The sequence below is a fragment of the Bufo bufo genome, chromosome 4, assembly GCF_905171765.1.
Source record: "Bufo bufo chromosome 4, aBufBuf1.1, whole genome shotgun sequence".
NCBI lineage: Eukaryota > Metazoa > Chordata > Amphibia > Anura > Bufonidae > Bufo > Bufo bufo.
In genome coordinates this window covers 55,006,298-55,025,337 of record NC_053392.1, presented here as the reverse complement: position 1 = coordinate 55,025,337, position 19,040 = coordinate 55,006,298, and the positions used below count along the sequence as shown (strand labels likewise).

At 43.7% G+C, this 19,040-nt stretch overlaps 1 protein-coding gene across 2 annotated transcripts in view; it reads right to left on the bottom strand.

Annotated features, from left to right (window-relative positions):
* LOC120997253 (cytochrome P450 2K6-like) overlaps positions 1-18,009 on the bottom strand; it is a 94,633-nt gene extending 76,624 nt beyond the window's left edge. For both annotated transcript variants that reach the window (XM_040427264.1, XM_040427265.1), the window contains exons 1-2: positions 17,823-18,009; positions 13,579-13,741 (exon numbers count right to left, since the gene is read on the bottom strand). In XM_040427264.1, coding sequence (XP_040283198.1) covers positions 13,579-13,741; positions 17,823-17,996 — 337 coding nt within the window. In that variant the 5' untranslated portion in view covers positions 17,997-18,009. The remainder of the gene's footprint in view (positions 1-13,578; positions 13,742-17,822) is intronic.
* Positions 18,010-19,040: the final 1,031 nt, after the last annotated feature.

Genomic DNA, 19,040 nt, shown 5'->3' with positions numbered 1-19,040 from the left:
CAGAAGATTGGAAATTTGCAAATGTTGTGCCTAGTCACAAGAAAGGTAGTAGGGAGGAATCTGGCAACTATAGGCCAGTAAGCCTGACATCAATAGTGGGGAAATTAATGGAAACCATACTCAAGGAGAGGATTGTTGAACATCTAAAATCCCATCTATTGAAAGATGAAAAACAGCATGGGTTTACTTCAGGGAGATCATGTCAAACTAAACTTATTGTTTTTTTTGGATTGGGTGACTAAAATAATAGATGGCGGAGGTGCAGTAGACATCGCTTATCTAGACTTAAGTAAGGCTTTTGATACTGTCCCACATAGAAGGCTTATCAATAAATTAGAGTCTTTGGGCTTGGACTCCCATATTGTTGAATGGATTAGGCAGTGGCTGAGGGACAGACAACAGAGGGTTGTAGTCAATGGAGTATATTAAGACCATGGTCTTGTTACCAGTGGGGTACCTCAGGGATCTTTTCTGGGACCCATATTGTTTAATATCTTTATCAGCGAAATTGCAGAAGGCCTCGATGGTAAGGTGTGTCTTTTTGCTGATGACACAAAGATTTGTAACAGGGTTGATTTTTCTGGAGGGATACACCAAATGAAAAATGATTTAGGAAAACTAGAGGAATGGTCAAAAATCTGGCAACTAAAATTTAATGTTGATAAGCGCAAGATAATGCACCTGGGGTGTAAAAACCCAAGAGCAGAATATAAAATGTGTGATACAGTTCTAACCTCAGTATCTGAGGAAAGGGATTTAGGGGTCATTATTTCAGAAGGCTTAAAGGTAGGCAGACAATGTCATAGAGCAGCAGGAAATGCTAGCAGAATGCTTGGGTCTATAGGGAGAGGAATTACCAGTAGAAAGAGGGAGGTGCTCATGCCGCTCTACAGAGCACTAGTGAGACCTCATTTGGAGTATTGTGCGCAGTACTGGAGACCATATCTCCAGAAGGATATTGATACTTTGGAGAGAGTTCAGAGAAGATCTACTAAACTGGTACATGGATTGCAGGACAAAACTTACCAGGAAAGATTAAAGGACCTTAACATGTATAGCTTGGAAGAAAGACGAGACAGAGGGGATATGATAGAAACTTTTAAATACATAAAGGGAATCAACAAGGTAACAGAGGAGAGAAGTTTTAAAAAGAAAAAGTGCTACAAGAGGACATAGTTTTAAATTAGAGGGGCAAAGGTTTAAAAGTAATATAAGGAAGTATTACTTTACTGAGAGAGTAGTGGATGCATGGAATAGCCTTCCTGCAGAAGTGGTAGATGCAAATACAGTGAAGGAGTTTAAGCATGCATGGTATAGGCATAAGGCCATCCTTCATATAAGATAGGGCCAAGGGCTATTCATAGCATTCAGTATATTGGGCAGACTAGATGGGCCAAATGGTTCTTATCTGCCGACACATTCTATGTTTCTATGTTGTGCAGCAAGGCAGATCACCATGTGCCCAAAGAAGGTTTTGTGCAGGGAGACAAGCTATTTGTTGTTTTGCATGCAGGGGATTTGGGCACATTGCAAGATATTGTGACGTTGCTAATGGCAACAGACACAGGTATGTTAAGTACCCCAGAATTACACCTAGAAGTAAAGTGGTTTATTCAGCAAGGTGGGGTAATGGTCCCAGACATGATTCTTTGCAAAGGCATAGAAGCCAGGGACAGCCAAGGTCATAGATCCAGGAAGCAGATTTTAAATCCCAATATGAACGGTTAAAATGAGAAGCTTAGAGAATAAAGAGATCGGTTCCTGGAATTAAGCAGAGTTTCTAATTTTGTGTGCTAGAGAAGGGGAAATGAAGAGATGGTATTGAGGTCTTTGTAAACCATTTTACTGTTTGTATTTAAAAAAAATATATGGAGGAACTCTAAGACCTAATTTAAATTGACTTTTCCCTTTCCTTGGAAACCAGTTTTGGGGACCTTGTAATGTTAAATCCTGCTTCTTTGGTAAAATGAAGCTGAAGTTGGTTTGGGGCTGGGCAAATTAGCATTTCAATGACTGGGTGGGAAGAAATTATCCTGCCAGTGTTTACAGTTTCAGGCGAACCCTCCAAGACATTGATGTGTTAATTCAGTCCTATACAATTGTATGTGTTCCAAAGGTTTTTAGTTTTTTTGTATTTCAGTTTCGGTTTTAAGTAAAAATGTACTTTTTACTGAATCTCAATGTATATAGCAAGACTTCCAGGAACTGAAGTTTTTTTTGGTAGAGAATGTGCTTCAGTGGTGTTTTTTTTTTCATGTTATCGTTTGGGCATTTTTGATTCTTGAGAAGGCTAGGTTTTTTGGGGGTGTTTTCTCTAATTTTTACAGGTTTTCTTTTACTAACCCATTTTTATTTTTAGGTTTTTATTGTTGTAATCGAGTTCTTTTTCAGTTTTTTCCTTTTTCATATTTTGACATCTTTTTTCGGTTTTATTTTCAGTCATTTTTGTCTATTTTTGTTTAGGTATTTCTTTGATTAATTACAGGATTTACCTTTGCATAGTGAGGCAAGTTTTATATTTACCTTTTTCTGCAGTTCTATATTCGATCTTGGCATACTTTTTTACTTCTATTTCTCTTTTCCAAGTGACAGTTCTCCACTCCGAGACTCTTCTATCTTTTAACAACCAGAGGTTACTCCGTATTTCTTTTTACTTTATCAGCAGGAGATTGACTGGAGGAGCCATATTGAGCTGGAGAAAAGCAGGTCTCATTTATTGGGTAGCCTCAGCTGGCCAAACACAGGTGTAGCTCAGCTGTGTGTATAGCCCTTTAGGAAGCATACTGGGAATCCAGCAAAAAGAGCTCTGGCCTAAAGGCCCTGTGGGATTGTAAATAGCATTGAGAGTAGCAATAGGCCGCTCTCAGTGCATGAGATTTCTAGCTGTCCAACATAGGCTGTGTAAAAGTCGTACCGTACCGTAAGAAGGAGCCGGGCGGTACCCTTCGTGTATGGTCAAAAGCGTGTCCCTGGACGCAGGCAACACTGGTAACGACTTGGTTAACCAAAGATGGGTTGTGGCAGATCCATGTTCGGGGGAAGAAAAATAGTCCCCTCGTGGGGTCAGATGGCTGTTCAGCACATGAGATCTAGTAATGGGGTGAAGGCCACAAAGCCCCTTAAAGAATGGAGTAGGTGGTCCAAGGGAACTAATTGGAGTATTCCTTTGGAAGGTATTTTTGACGTATGGAGATGGGAAAAAATTATTACAAAGTTCAGGCCCAGGCTCCAGTCGGCAAAAATGTTGGAGGTAGCACAATGGTTGCTGCAAAAGTCAATCGTGGTAATTAAGCAGGGCGTACAGAAAGCGGTTTCAATCCGGAAGAACCCAGTGATGTACACCTGGCCTGAGGGGAAAACTGAGGTTAGGGATCTGATGCAGGAAGCAGAAAAGGCTCTATCTGGGCTGACTTTCTTGAAACAGGCCGGATCCACTAAACCTGGGCCTACTGAAACACAACCAGTACCCAAGTGAGTCCCCAACTGTCACTTCCACCTCCACTACTGACAGGGTCGCTTCTCTCCCTCTCTCTATCTCTCTCTGTCTCTCTGTCTCTTTTTCTCTCTCTCTCATCCCTCCCTCATCTCTCCATCTAACCTTGAGACGATGCACCATTTTGAATCCAGCTTCTCTTCTTCCTGGTTTTGAGGATGATGAGAAGGGGGGGAAAGTGGTGCAGAAAACAACAATTTTCAAACTTTTTACTAACCATTCTAACCTCTCAACTGTCAATCAATTTTCTAACCTAGCAGGGAAGCACGTCGAGAACCATCACGACTGCCTTTTCTTTGACGGTACTTGGGTCAGATTTTTGCAAAGAAGGTAAAAATCACGGCCGATCCATGGCCTGATTGTTCCGCTGTAGCCCTTTATTCAATCTGGGATGCCCTCAGGCAGCCCCACGGGTTATCACCCGATGTCCACCACCGGGTTCGGGAGTCTCTCCCGGACCCAGACTCATTAACCAGTGTTCATTCTAGTCAACCAGGTCATTGGGTTGTGCTAAAGAAACATCCAAGGACGGGACTAGAGCTGAGATATCTTGGGCCATTCCAGGTGCTGCTGATGACACCAACCTCTTTGAAGTTTGAGGGATGAGACAACTGGATCCACACCAGTCACTGCAAGAAGCTGCTCAACTACATTAAAGAATGAAGAGTATCAATTTTGTTTATTTGTTTAGTTTAGTTTTTAGGGAGGGGAACGCACCTCAAACTAGCCAGGGCCACAAGGAGACAATTGTTGATAGCACATAACGATACATTCCTAGAGGGTAATATCAGCTATAGGTTTAATAGTAGCTCTGGCTCCTGCTCCTCGCTTGTCAATCCTGTATGGGTGTCCGGGCAGCTAGGTGGCCTGTAGATGTGGTAAAGGGCATAAGTTTGTGGGATCCTCTAGTTGTGAGTAACGTATAACGGTCAACCTTACCAATGAAACCCCTGATCTCTTTAATAACACCCATAGACCAGATTATATCTCCTGAAAAGAAGGGTGTGAAGTTCAGACTGAGGGAGCGATCCCCCAGTCTATTCAGTTATAACTGGAGGCCCGTGAGCGTCAGAAATTCTTATGTGGAGTTGATGGGTCCGTACTATTTCCTATGCGGGTTAACCGCTTATAAGGTAATTCCCCCTAATGCCAGAGGTTCATGTGTCCTAGTGAAGCTTGTCCCTGCATCTTACGTTGCAGCCGATTGGGAGGAACTGATGGTGTGGAAGGAGGTAAGAAGGGCAGGGACAGCTGGAAGAGAGTTGTTTTCTGGCTCAGACAAGGCCTGGGTATGGATCCTTACTTGGACGGGATGTGGAGTTGGACTTATGAAGCGATTGAACAATTTCTCGTCCATAGTGGATGAGATGTTCAATGAAACCGTTGAGGCTGTGAGGGAGATCACTGAGAATCAATGACAGTAGAGCATCCAAAAGAGGGTTTCTGTGAATTAGATGATGGTTGTGCCTGGCTAGCAGACACCAGTGACAAGGTTGGAATCCTTTTTAAAGATTTGGGAGGTCTTGGGGCTCACTGGTTTTCCATTGGATCCGGGCTAAAGGAAATAGGACATGTACTTATGTTTTTTTTTGTTTCCATTTCTTCTATGCGCCGGAGAGAGATGTTCCTGATGTCTAATCGACCGAGTTATTGAAGCCCGAACAGACAAGACGCCCTGAAGACCAAACTATGGACCAGATGCAGAGGATTCCAAACCAGCTGGCGACCAATGCAAAACGCCACGTCCTGAGTCACCTACCAAAGAAAAAAATCTCTGAGTCAAGATTTCTTTTTAAGCAGGCTTTTTCGTAGACAAGAGACTATTTTTTTCAAAGAATAAGATGGAGATTCATCGAGTGACACTGGGGAGCATACAAAGAGGAGGGACCGTTGTGGAAATTTTATTAGGATATGTTTTTAATATATTGTGTATTGTCATCATGTCACTCAGTGTCAGTGTAAACCTTTGGAGTGGATATCTTCCTGTGGATGTGGAGACACAGCTGGCAGACGCAGAGGTCTTCGTTGGCGAACGGTCCATGTGCTATGCACTGGGCTGTGGCCTGGGGGAGACTGAAGTGTTCGGCAGAACAGTGTTTTCTTGGCGAATGTATGGATGCCGCCTAGGGCCCCCACGCATGATGTGGATTTATTGGCTTGGCGTGGATGCATTTGTTAAGAGAACAATATATGAAAGGAACGTGCGTTTGTTGTCTCTAGTGCGCCTGATCAGCCGCTGGAGATAATGATGTTGTCCTGTAATTAAACATGCATGAGGATCATAGTAACTTTATTGGGCATTGATCACTGAGCAAGGCTGGATATAGTTCACTCCAGTGGTAATGGGAGATTATTGTATACAACTGTTTTGTTAGCTGGCTATGTTATTTTAAGTGATGGTGGTTTCTCATGTTTCTGTATATCATCACTTCCTGTATGTTTGTTACATGAAGGAAGTGGTCGGGTGACGGGCCTGCCCCTTTCTATTGTTACCACTTTGGTGTCTATAAAATAAAAGTGAAGAGACTGGGCAGGAGGAGGAGGAGTGCTGAACAGAAGGTCTACAATGAAACACCTTGTCTGACTCTTGAAGAGGGTTACCTTACCTTACACAAAATGTGCTTTTAAGCATGGGGGAAATTATTTGTGGTTGGCGTACTTCGGCGCACTTTTAGCGTAGCTTGGATATGTGCGTCTGATGAAAGCGAATTTCTACAACACGTCAGATGTCGGATTTGTGACAGCCCGACACGCTGGAACTCCACCTTGTATATGCTTGATAGGCTGCTCCAGCAGCAAAGTGCCATTAACGACTACCTGTACGAACTCTGCAGCAGGACAGGTTCTGGGGAGCTTAGTTTCTTTTCACTGCGCCAGTGGCTGCTCATGTGCGACACATGCAGACTTATGCGGCCATTTGATGAGATCACCAAACTGGTCAGTCGCACCATCAGTGACATCGTACATTATGTCTTCTTTCTGGAGTGTGCATTGCGTCGTGTAATTGTTTAAGCAGTCAAGGAGCAGGAACTGGAAGATGAGGAAGTTGCAATGCTGAATTTATTCCATGGGGGGCTACTCCATCTGAGACAAGTCAGCAGGAGTCTGAAGAGGAGTCAGAGGAGGATGGTGGCTGGGGGGAGGAGGAGGGGGAGCAAGAAGAGCAGGCTTTGAGGGGGACTTTAAACTTTTTGAGGCTCCTTTGTGTTGTCCGTGGCTGGGGGAAGGAGACCGAGAACAACATTCTCCTGGGCGATGAGCAGGAGCCAAGGCGCTCATCCGCTTCCAATTTATTGCAAATGGGGGCGTTTATGTTCCAGTGTTTGAAGAGGGACCCCCGTATAAAAAGCATTAAGGGCAAGGACCAGTACTGGGTGGCAACGTACTTAGACCCCCGGTACATACACAACATGGCGGACATGTTACCAGCATCACAGAGGGCTGTCAGAATGCAGCATTTCAATGCCTTGCTGTGAGAGATGCTGCATTCTGCTGTTGCGGGCACTGGCAGAGGAATTTCCTCCCACAGCGAAACAGGTGCGGGTACCAATCCTACAGCACCTGTAAGAAGAGGGCGGTTTGAAGATGTGTTGGTCACTTCAGATATGGGATCATTCTTGCGGCCAACCCATCGATAGCCGCCCTCTGGATTCAGCCACAGGGAATGCCTAGACCAACAGGTGTCCGACTACATCGGGTTAACGGCCGATGTGGACGCTCTAAGAAGCGAGGAACTCCTGGACTACTGGGTGTGCAGGCTTGACCTGTGGCACAATTTGCCATGGAACTCTTGGCTTTCCTCTGGTCGAGTGTCCTGTCCGAAAGGACGTTTAGCGCAGCAGGGGAAATTGTGACTGATAAGCGCACTTGCCTAGATCATGACAGTGTGGACTACCTCACATTTCTAAAAATGAATAAGGCATGGATCTAGGAGGAATTCAACCCCTGTGACGTCCACCTTTAATTTAATTTCACCTATTATCATTTGGGGTTTATTTAAGAAGGGGGATTTCGTTAGCCATGTTTTTAATCCAATTTTATATTTTTAGTTATTTTAAACATATGTTTTGACATGTATTTGTACTGGCCTACAGTACATGTTTTAATCAGTAACCGCCTAATGTACCTCAAGCCACATAATCACAAGTTCTTTTCTGTCCGGTGAATGACTAATTGTTTGGTCCTGTACTCCAGTGGTCAACAGTAAAATTTTTATCCAGCGACTGCATAATATACCTGCAGCCAAATAATCACAAGTTCTTTTCTGTCAGGTGAATGCCTAATTTTTGGGGCCTCGGAGGAATTCAACACCTGTGATGACCACGTGTTATCTAATTTCACCTATTATCATTTGGGGTTTATTCAAGAGGGGGGATTTCGTTAGCCGTGTTTTTAATCCAATTTTATATTTTTTGTTATTTTAAACATATGTATTCAACATGTATTTGTACTGGCCTACAGTACATTTTTATCCAGTGACTGCCTAATGTACCTCAAGTCACATAATCACAAGTTCTATTCTGTCAGATGAATGCCTAATTGTTGGGGCCTGTACTTCCAGGCAAATAATCAGCCTAATGTACCTCCAGGCAAATAATCACAATGTCACGTGCCGGAGGTTCCGGGGGTACCTCCAGGACGCTTTGCGAGCAAGGTGGGGACAAGCCATCGCAAAGAAAGGGCATTCCGACTTCGGGAAACACATGGAACCCTCTTCCGAAGGTGAACCTGGAGCCAACTGGAGCTGACTAGGAGTGCAGCAATCATGACATGAACATAGCATAGAAACATGAACAGGCAAAGCAGGGTACAAGACACGGAACGGAACAGAAGACAACAATGCAGAACCAGGCGGTCCATAACGAGACTTAGATGGCAGGACAAAGGCAAACGCAAAACCAAGCAAAGCAAAACATAGACAGACATGAAAGAGACAAAAGGGCATGACATCCACCGGGCATGGACAAGGACAGACATGAACAAAGACATAGCAGGGTACAGATACCCTCAAGGAATGGCATGGAGTGGCATGAAGACTTGAAGAGCAGAAACATAGCAGGGTACTGGACAGCCTGAATTAACAGTACTGACCCCCAGAATGCACACAAGAACAGGAACTGACTGAATTAACAGAACTGACCACAAGCTATGCAGACTGAGCCCTGAACCTCCACGCCCAAAGACAGAAGTCGCAGCCTAACGAGCGCACCTGAAAGGACACACCCAGGAACCGAAGAGGGAGATTAACCCCATCAGAACCAAGCAGGGAGGTACCTAATCAGGTAAACAAGAAACCGCAGCAAAGAAGCTGTGATACAGGACTTTGCCCCTAGCAACCAGAACACCGCAGCCAGAATGAGAGGGCACAACAGACCTGAATACCCACAGGGAGACGATACCGCCTGGGGGGCACAAAGCACATCACGGCGAACCGCATCGTGAGACACAAGTTCTTTTCTGTCAGTTTAATGCCTAATTTTTGGGGCCTGTACTGACCTACAGTCAAATTTTTAGCTAGTGACTGCCTAATGTACTTCCAGCCACATAATCACAAGTTCTTTTCTGTCAGGTGAATGCCTAATTTTTGGGGCCCTGTACTCCAGTGGCCTAAAATAAAATTTTCTACGCTCCAGCAGGGCACATTTTTGAGAGTTTCCCTTTAAGACACATAAAAATGGCCCCTGATTAAAGTACATATTTTTTATGGGAATTTTTGCCAATGATCCCCCTCTGGTATGTCACTGTCCATGTTGTGGGACTATTTGTGCACTTATAGGAAGTATTTGGTGGCTGCAAATATGACCTGAAGGTTTTTAAGGTTCGCCTGCCATTAAAGCCAATGGGGCCCGGCGCGAACGTTTGCAAACATTTGATCGTGAACGCGCGTTCGCGAAACGTCACAGCCGATATTCGTCCACTACATATAAGTACACTGCTGGATAAACTACATACCTGTGTCCACTGCATCTATTATACTGTATCTTAGATGCAGTGTGTACGTGTATGTATATATATATATATATATATATATATACACTCACCTAAAGAATTATTAGGAACACCTGTTCTATTTCTCATTAATGCAATTATCTAGTCAACCAATCACATGGCAGTTGCTTCAATGCATTTAGGGGGGTGGTCCTGGTCAAGACAATCTCCTGACCTCCAAACTGAATGTCAGAATGGGAAAGAAAGGTGATTTAAGCAATTTTGAGCGTGGCATGGTTGTTGGTGCCAGACGGGCCGGTCTGAGTATTTCACAATCTGCTCAGTTACTGGGATTTTCACGCACAACCATTTCTAGGGTTTACAAAGAATGGTGTGAAAAGGGAAAAACATCCAGTATGCGGCAGTCCTGTGGGCGAAAATGCCTTGTGGATGCTAGAGGTCAGAGGAGAATGGGCCGACTGATTCAATCTGATAGAAGAGCAACGTTGACTGAAATAACCACTAGTTACAACCGAGGTATGCAGCAAAGCATTTGTGAAGCCACAACACGCACAACCTTGAGGCGGATGGGCTACAACAGCAGAAGAACCCACCGGGTACCACTCATCTCCACTACAAATAGGAAAAAGAGGCTACAATTTGCACAAGCTCACCAAAATTGGACTGTTGAAGACTGGAAAAATGTTACCTGGTCTGATGAGTCTCGATTTCTGTTGAGACATTCAAATGAGTCCGAATTTGGCGTAAACAGAATGAGAACATGTATCCATCCTCTGATGGCTACTTCCAGCAGGATAATGCACCATGTCACAAAGCTCAAATCATTTCAAATTGGTTTCTTGAACATGACAATGAGTTCACTGTACTAAAATGGCCCCCACAGTCACCAGATCTCAACCCAATAGAGCATCTTTGGGATGTGGTGGAACGGGAGCTTCGTGCCCTGGATGTGCATCCCTCAAATCTCCATCAACTGCAAGATGCTATCCTATCAATATAGGCCAACATTTCTAAAGAATGCTATCAGCACCTTGTTGAATCAATGCCACGTATAATTAAGGCAGTTCTGAAGGCAAAAGGGGGTCCAACACCGTATTAGTATGGTGTTCCTAATAATTCTTTAGGTGAGTGTATAGATATAATTGAATAGTGTACTGATGTAAGAAATACAAGATATAATAGATGCAGTTTGTACAGATATATGTGGTCAGTTATTTATTATGTTTATTGTGTGAGGTACATGAAGTAATAATGGCTGTAAATGTTTGAAGAACTAATATATATATATATATATATATATATATATATACACTGCGTGCAGAATTATTAGGCAAATGAGTATTTTGACCACATCATCCTCTTTATGCATGTTGTCTTACTCCAAGCTGTATAGGCTCGGAAGCCTACTACCAATTAAGCATATTAGGTGATGTGCATCTCTGTAATGAGAAGGGGTGTGGTCTAATGACATCAACACCCTATATTAGGTGTGCATAATTATTCGGCAACTTCCTTTCCTTTGGCAAAATGGGTCAAAAGAAGGACTTGACAGGCTCAGAAAAGTCAAAAATAGTGAGATATCTTGCAGAGGGATGCAGCACTCTTAAAATTGCAAAGCTTCTGAAGCGTGATCATCGAACAATCAAGCGTTTCATTCAAAATAGTCAACAGAGTCGCAAGAAGCGTGTGGAAAAACCAAGGCGCAAAATAACTGCCCATGAACTGAGAAAAGTCAAGCGTGCAGCTGCCAAGATGCCACTTGCCACCAGTTTGGCCATATTTCAGAGCTGCAACATCACTGGAGTGCCCAAAAGCACAAGGTGTGCAATACTCAGAGACATGGCCAAGGTAAGAAAGGCTGAAAGACGACCACCACTGAACAAGACACACAAGCTGAATCGTCAAGACTGGGCCAAGAAATATCTCAAGACTGATTTTTCTAAGGTTTTATGGACTGATGAAATGAGAGTGAGTCTTGATGGGCCAGATGGATGGGCCCGTGGCTGGATTGGTAAAGGGCAGAGAGCTCCAGTCCGACTACTGGTTTGGGCTGGTATCATCAAAGATGAGCTTGTGGGGCCTTTTCGGGTTGAGGATGGAGTCAAGCTCAACTCCCAGTCCTACTGCCAGTTTCTGGAAGACACCTTCTTCAAGCAGTGGTACAGGAAGAAGTCTGCATCCTTCAAGAAAAACATGATTTCCATGCAGGACAATGCTCCATCACACGCGTCCAAGTACTCCACAGCGTGGCTGGCAAGAAAGGGTATAAAAGAAGAAAATCTAATGACATGGCCTCCTTGTTCACCTGATCTGAACCCCATTGAGAACCTGTGGTCCATCATCAAATGTGAGATTTACAAGGAGGGAAAACAGTACACCTCTCTGAACAGTGTCTGGGAGGCTGTGGTTGCTGCTGCACGCAATGTTGATGGTGAACAGATCAAAACACTGACAGAATCCATGGATGGCAGGCTTTTGAGTGTCCTTGCAAAGAAAGGTGGCTATATTGGTCACTGATTTGTTTTTGTTTTGTTTTTGAATGTCAGAAATGTATATTTGTGAATGTTGAGATGTTATATTGGTTTCACTGGTAAAAATAAATAATTGAAATGGGTATATATTTGTTTTTTGTTAAGTTGCCTAATAATTATGCACAGTAATAGTCACCTGCACACACAGATATCCCCCTAAAATAGCTAAAACTAAAAACAAACTAAAAACTACTTCCAAAAATATTCAGCTTTGATATTAATGAGTTTTTTGGGTTCATTGAGAACATGGTTGTTGTTCAATAATACAATTAATCCTCAAAAATACAACTTGCCTAATAATTCTGCACTCCCTGTATATATATATATATATATATATATATATATATATATATATATAAAATTTAATGAGTAAAATAGAAATGGGGGCAAATGAAGAGATCCTCCTCCATTCTAGTCTCAATGGAGAGCTTATCTTGCAGTTCTTCTCCATGCTGTTGGGGGTTGAAGGACCTGTGATGATGCTCTGTGCAGTTCCTTTACTAGATTCACAGGACCTGTGAAGCTAAAGATGATGTAATCACAGGTCCTGGCAGATGTTCCTCTCTAACCTGGGAACTACACCATGCTCTGCAGTTCTTTTACTAGATGTACAGGACCTGTGATGACATCAGCTTTCTCCACTGATGATAGGAATACTATACTGGAGCTGGACAGTAATGAGTGTAATTCAGTGGAGGGGCCTTTGGTTCACTGCGGGGCCCCTTTTCCCCATGGGCCTCATAGCAGCTGCATGGTCTACTTCTATTGAAGGTAATCCACTATCTAAGAGTATTTCATGAAGCATGAACAAACACAAATTCCCTCTTGCCCACATTTAAACATTTTCTCATACTTCCAGACTAACAAGGATAAGTCCTCTTTCGGCCTTCTTCCCACCATATCTCTTGATGATGAAAAGGCTGCTTTGGCCTCCAGTCCACCAACACACTCACAGTGAAGAAGCCCTCTATGGCCTCCAGTTTACTACTGCACTACCAATGGGCAAGCTCTGGCCTAACAGACCTACGTCATGTTCTTTAAGCACTTCTACATGGTAACAGCTACCCACCAGAAATCCTCTATAGTAGTTTTAGTTACAGTGTCCTCATAATTGTGATAAGTCATAGTGCCCCATAGCTATAAAAGACAATACCCCTATATTGACACCTAATGCGTCTCCATAACTGACATAAAAGTGAGCCTCTAAATATCAATGCTAAACATTAGTGGTAGCCATATTTCCTCCTATTAGACCCAGCAAGTCTATTAACTTTGGTGTTTTTGTGCCAACTCTCTAGAAGAGTGAGTCTGCTAAAATTCCCATACATTTGAATGCTCAGGCGACACATATGAACACATGAAGGCAGTGGCATATCTTGTAGCTCTTGGACCCGATTCAAAATCTTTAACAAGGCTCCTCAACTATCATGTATAGTTAACAATACTGGCCTCCATATGAGGCAGAGGGATCCTATGGGCCATCTCAGGCTCCAGGGCCAGTTGAGACTGTACCCCATATTGGCCCTGTTAGATGGTAGTTAGTTATAACTTTAAACCTATTATATGCTCCTTTATTAATCACTTTGAATTAATGCACATACTTACCATTTCCACGTGATGTCCTAGAACCTATGGCAGTAACAGGTCTTCCAGCAAATTCTTCAGCATGGTTGATAAGAGCATCTTTCACTGTGTCGTAACCACACAGGATAACTATCTTTTCTGTGCCAAACTGTACGCTGAATACCGTGCCATACTTTTTGGATAACTGAAAGCAGAATACATGAGCACCCATCTTAAAACACAGTGTTTTTTTAGGGGTAAGATTCTGTGCAAAACCGTTAACAGACTGCAATTAACCACACAACCACTGGGTGTCCACACCTAGACACATATAGGACAGGTATCTATCTATCAAGTTGTTGTTTTTTAAGATGGTCATTTTGTGACACGCATATCAAGAAATGTTCTGCGAAAAGGTACAGTAAGGAAGGACACATCTGTAAAATATATGTGATGAATACTGCACCTCAAGGCCCCGCCTGATGTCAACTACGTCGAGCTCACGAGATATGGTATAGTCACTGGTTTCCAAGCCATGACGTTACGACCTCCCTAGAAGGACGTAAGGTCAGCTTGATACAGTTTACACAGGTGCCTCCTGTCCACGTGGGAACAGAGAGGCCACAAGCTGAGAGAGCCTTTCCACTGACCCAGGGAAACAGCGCTGTCTCAGCCCAGTAGACTGCCACCAGTTCCTCGTTTGATATAAGTCCGGTCCGCTAACGGAATTATATAGGGTGAGAAACCAACCTGCTGTAGCGTATGACTATGCCGAAACACGGACGTGGGGATTCGTGATCGAGATACAAGAACAGCACAAGATTAAATTATATATTTAATTGCCTCAAGGGCGCACAAGACATAACACAATATACATAGGGAATATATATAGTGGTCGGATGTGCAAATACAGGTGGTATGGTACAAAAGAGTTAAACAGGCAAGGGTCAGTTACCAGTAGTCCATTGGTTTATGCTGAGTTCTGGATTGCTGTAATGCTTAGCTATAGTCACATGGGGGCAGTGATGTCAGACGTTTCCAGGTCCCTCCAAACACGTTAAAATGACGTGACCCACCTTCAGAGAAAAGACGCTGGACTCTGCCTGCATGGGTCTTTTCACCTGTAGTCGGCCATGCCCCTCCCTGCCTCTGGGATGGGTCCCCTCTCCCTCCTGGTCCTGGTAGCCAAATGACCCACAAAACCCATTAGGGCCCATAGCTCCAGACCAGAAGGTCATAGGGAGATGATTCTGGGACCAACGGGTTCACCCGGGTCCCAGCTAGAGGTGAAGACCAAACATTGCACCATTATTAGGTTTCTGCGGGGAGATCTCTGTATCTCCCCTTCCTGGTATCCTACCACCAAACTACGACCAGGGGCAAGTCCGTCTTGGCCCCAGGGTTGCAGATATATAGCTGGTTTATGCCTGGGATGGACGGGTAATTAATAATTCCTTATGAATCACCATTTCCATGATGTCTAATAGATTTGATTGAACTGGTTACTAGCTGAGACCCCTGCAGGGGGAATTTCCTGTAGGCCTCCGTGCTGGCTGAGGAGGTGTATATTTGTATGCCTGTGGCCTGCTTGAAGTCAGGACCCCTGCAAGGTTCACTACCTCTGCTATCTCACAGTAGATGGCTGTAATTGGATCATGGCTGACATTAAATCCTAATTCCACATTCCTCACAATGTACAATTCCAGCTGCCTCTAGTCACCTCTAAACTAAACTTAAAGGGGTTGTCCAGCCGTTGATATTGATGACCTATTGTCACGATAGCTCATCAATATCTGATCGGTGGAGGTCTGACGCCTGGCACCCCCACTGTACAGCTGTTTGACGAGAAGGCGGCATATCATGCAAGCGCCGCTTCCTGGTCTCATTTCCTGGCCTCATTTCCTGTGGAGCCGTGACGTAGTGTAATTATAAGCACGCGCTCCACCTACTTGAATGGAGTGAGTACTTGAATTACACTTCACTTCCGAGACGAAGTGCAGGGTAATGAACAGCTGATCAACGGGGGTGTCGGGTGTCAGATCCCAACCGATGAGATATTGATGATCTATCCTGACCATAGGTCATTAATATTATTGTCTGGACAACCCTTTTAAATGGGACCTGTCACATTGAGGATGGTGTTTAAGCTTAAAGCAGCATGTTATAGAACAGGTGAAGCTGAGCAGATTGATATAACATGTTATGGGAAAAGATTCATTTAAACCAAAAATTTATTAATTTATACCCGTGATAATTCTGGGTTTCGATGTCAAGGAGGCTGTCCCTCAATGACTGTGTATGCACAGATATCTGACAATCAGTGATAGGACCACCTCCTTGACAAAGCCCAGAATGTGCAGGAATTTAAATAAATGAAACACAAGTTTTACTGAATCTTTTCCCACAAAACTCTACGTTAATCCGCTCATCTCATCCTGCTCTATGACATGCTGCCTGCAGATAAATTAGAATTTTGATTGTGACAGGTTCCCTTTAAGAGCTTGCTGCATATTGTTTTATAAATGAGCTTAAAAAAACTCCCCCTAGCAACAGCTGCGGATCGTTGAAAACTATTGGAATAATTTATTAAAACCAGTGTTTTAGCACTCGGGCCGCGCTTCACCTTCTGCCCACACATCCAGCATACCGCCAAGCTAATATCCCCCACTGACTGTGTGAAACATTCCCACACTGCCGAGTATCACATTTTCTCTCTAAGGCCCCTTTCACACGAGCGAGTATTCCGCGCGGATGCGATGCGGGAGGTGAACGCATTGCACCCGCACTGAATACTGACCCATTCATTTCTATGGGGCTGTGCACACGAGCGGTGATTTTCACGCATCACTTTTGCGTTGCGTGAAAATCGCAGCATGCTCCTCTTTGTGCGTTTTTCACGTAACGCAGGCCCCATAGAAATGAATGGGGTTGCGTGAAAATCGCAAGCATCCGCAAGCAAGTGCGGATGCGGTGCGACTTTCACGCACGGTTGCTAGGAGACGATCGGGATGGAGACCCGAACCTTATTATTTTCCCTTATAACATGGTTATAAGGGAAAATAATAGCATTCTGAATACAGAATGCTAAGTAAAACAGGGCTGGAGGGGGTTAAAAAAAATAAAAAATCATTTAACTCACCTTAATCCACTTGCTCGCGATGCCGGGCATCTCCGTCTGACTCTTTTACTGTATAGGACCTGTGGAGAGCATTAACTATAGTTTAAGGACCTGGGATGACGTCACTCTGGTCATCACATGGTACGTCACATGATCTTTTACCATGGTGAATCACCATGGTAAAAGATCATGTGACGTACCATGTGATGACCGGAGTGACGTCATCCCAGGTCCTTAAACTATAGTTAATGCTCTCCGCAGGTCCTATACAGTAAAAGAGTCAGACGGAGATGCCCGCATCGCGAGCAAGTGGATTAAGGTGAGTTAAATGATTTTTTATTTTTTTTAACCCCCTCCAGCCCTGTTTTACTTAGCATTCTGTATTCAGAATGCTATTATTTTCCCTTATAACCATGTTATAAGGGAAAATAATACTATTTACAGAACACCGATCCCAAGCCCGAACTTCTGTGAAGAAGTTCGGGTTTGGGTACCAAACACGCGCGATTTTTCTCACGCGAGTGCAAAACGCATTAAAATGTTTTGCACTCGCGCGGAAAAATCGCGGGTGTTCCCGCAACGCACCCGCACATTTTTCCGCAACGCCCGTGTGAAAGAGGCCTAACACTGCGTGATGCCTGCTTGCCTCTGCTTTTAAGAACCCATGCACTGCCAGTGTGTCTGACAGTAATTCTACAGCTAACAATAAGGATAAACTATGAATATCGGTGCACTGCACACTTATGTACATGGCGATAAATTGTAGCAGAGTCTGTAGTTCAGCAGTCTCCTATGCCCTCCCTGCACTCTGTTAAGAGTTTGCAACAACACTGTCCCTATGGCCCCCTATGCTCAGCTCACAGGAAAATGGCAGCGCCCACGTGGATCAGGGTTTTAGATGGCTCTGTCTAGCTGTGACATCACAGGGGGATGGCTACCTGTTGATTGGCTGACTGCACAGCATTATGGGTGATCTAGCGTTCCTGAGCTTGTCTCCTCTACACTTACTTTCACTTTCTAACATGTGCAGCCACCATTTTAGGAAAACTTATTTGTTACCATGAAGCGCAAGGAAATTCGGACTTGTTTGGAATCGAAGTTTGCCTAATCTTCGGACCAAATTCCGCTTCATCTATGTTCTACTTCTGTACTTTAATGTTCTTTTTACCTCCATAAATGATTTTTGAGGTTTCAGTGAGCTGATTATGTGCAAGTTTCCAATAATTGGTAAAGGTTTAGGCCCAGGAGGAAAATTGCTGTACTTGTACTTTTTCTGATTCTTGATCACATTGGCCAGAAACAGGATGACGAGAACAGATAGAAGAAGTGAGATGAGCTCCATTGTGAACGTGTTCAAACCTACAAGTAAAGTATAAGAAACATGAGAATAATCACAGCAAATTACCTCTATTTCCTAAAAGAGAAAAAGGTACTCTCAATGGGAACACAATCATCAACCTTTTAAACAAGCTCTGAGACAAAGGTTAAAGGGAACCTGTCACCTCCAAAAACCATCCTAAGCCGCCAGCAGTACCTGCGTGTAGTCAGCAGTGTGTTACTGATGATGCCTTTCTTCCTGAAGGCAGATGCAGCAAAAGAACTGAAAACGTTGTTTTATCCCCTGCCCGGGGCACTTCTCAGTCACAGCAAAGGGGCTGGGAAGGGGGCGCGGTTACCATGACTTGAAGCAAGGAGGCCGCTGCCTCCTTGACTTCAAGCATGAGTGGAGAAGCGCGCCGGGAAGGGCTAAAAAAAAAAAAAATTCTGTATTTTTGCTGCATCTGCCTTCAGGAAGAAAGGCATCATCAGAAACCCACTGCTGGCGGCTTGGGATGGTTTTGGGAGATGACAAGTTCCCTTTAAGACTACAGTCAAGTATAGATGAATGACCTTTTAAGATCCAATTAATTTCAGGTACTCCAAATTTTTTATGAATCAATTCTGAGACAGTTCCTAGTATGCTACTCTGGGTAGCTCAGTAATATGTATGTTGTCTGGTTTGGTACTCTTTCTCATTATGGAGAGCATCTAGTACGTGTAGTACGTACATGTAGTATTTTAGGCCAGGTAATGCTCCTCTGGGTTTCTGGGACAGATTCAAATTAGCTTTCCTAAGCCTATCTGATATCAACATATGTCAGATGTGCTAACTTTGCCTAGCCTACAACATTCATCACTTTTATTAACTAGTCTCCATAGTAGAAATAGTAACTGCCCAGAGGTCCTCCCAAGGCCTCTCAACTAGCAAAGCTCATTCTATCTGCTTTGCTCTGATCAAAGGTATTTGTTCTAGAAGAGCTAGTTGCAGATGTGAAGTTTTGTTAGATGTTTTGCTACATAAAGATGTAGCAGAGTTAACAAACGCACTTGTTTATCGCATCTATTT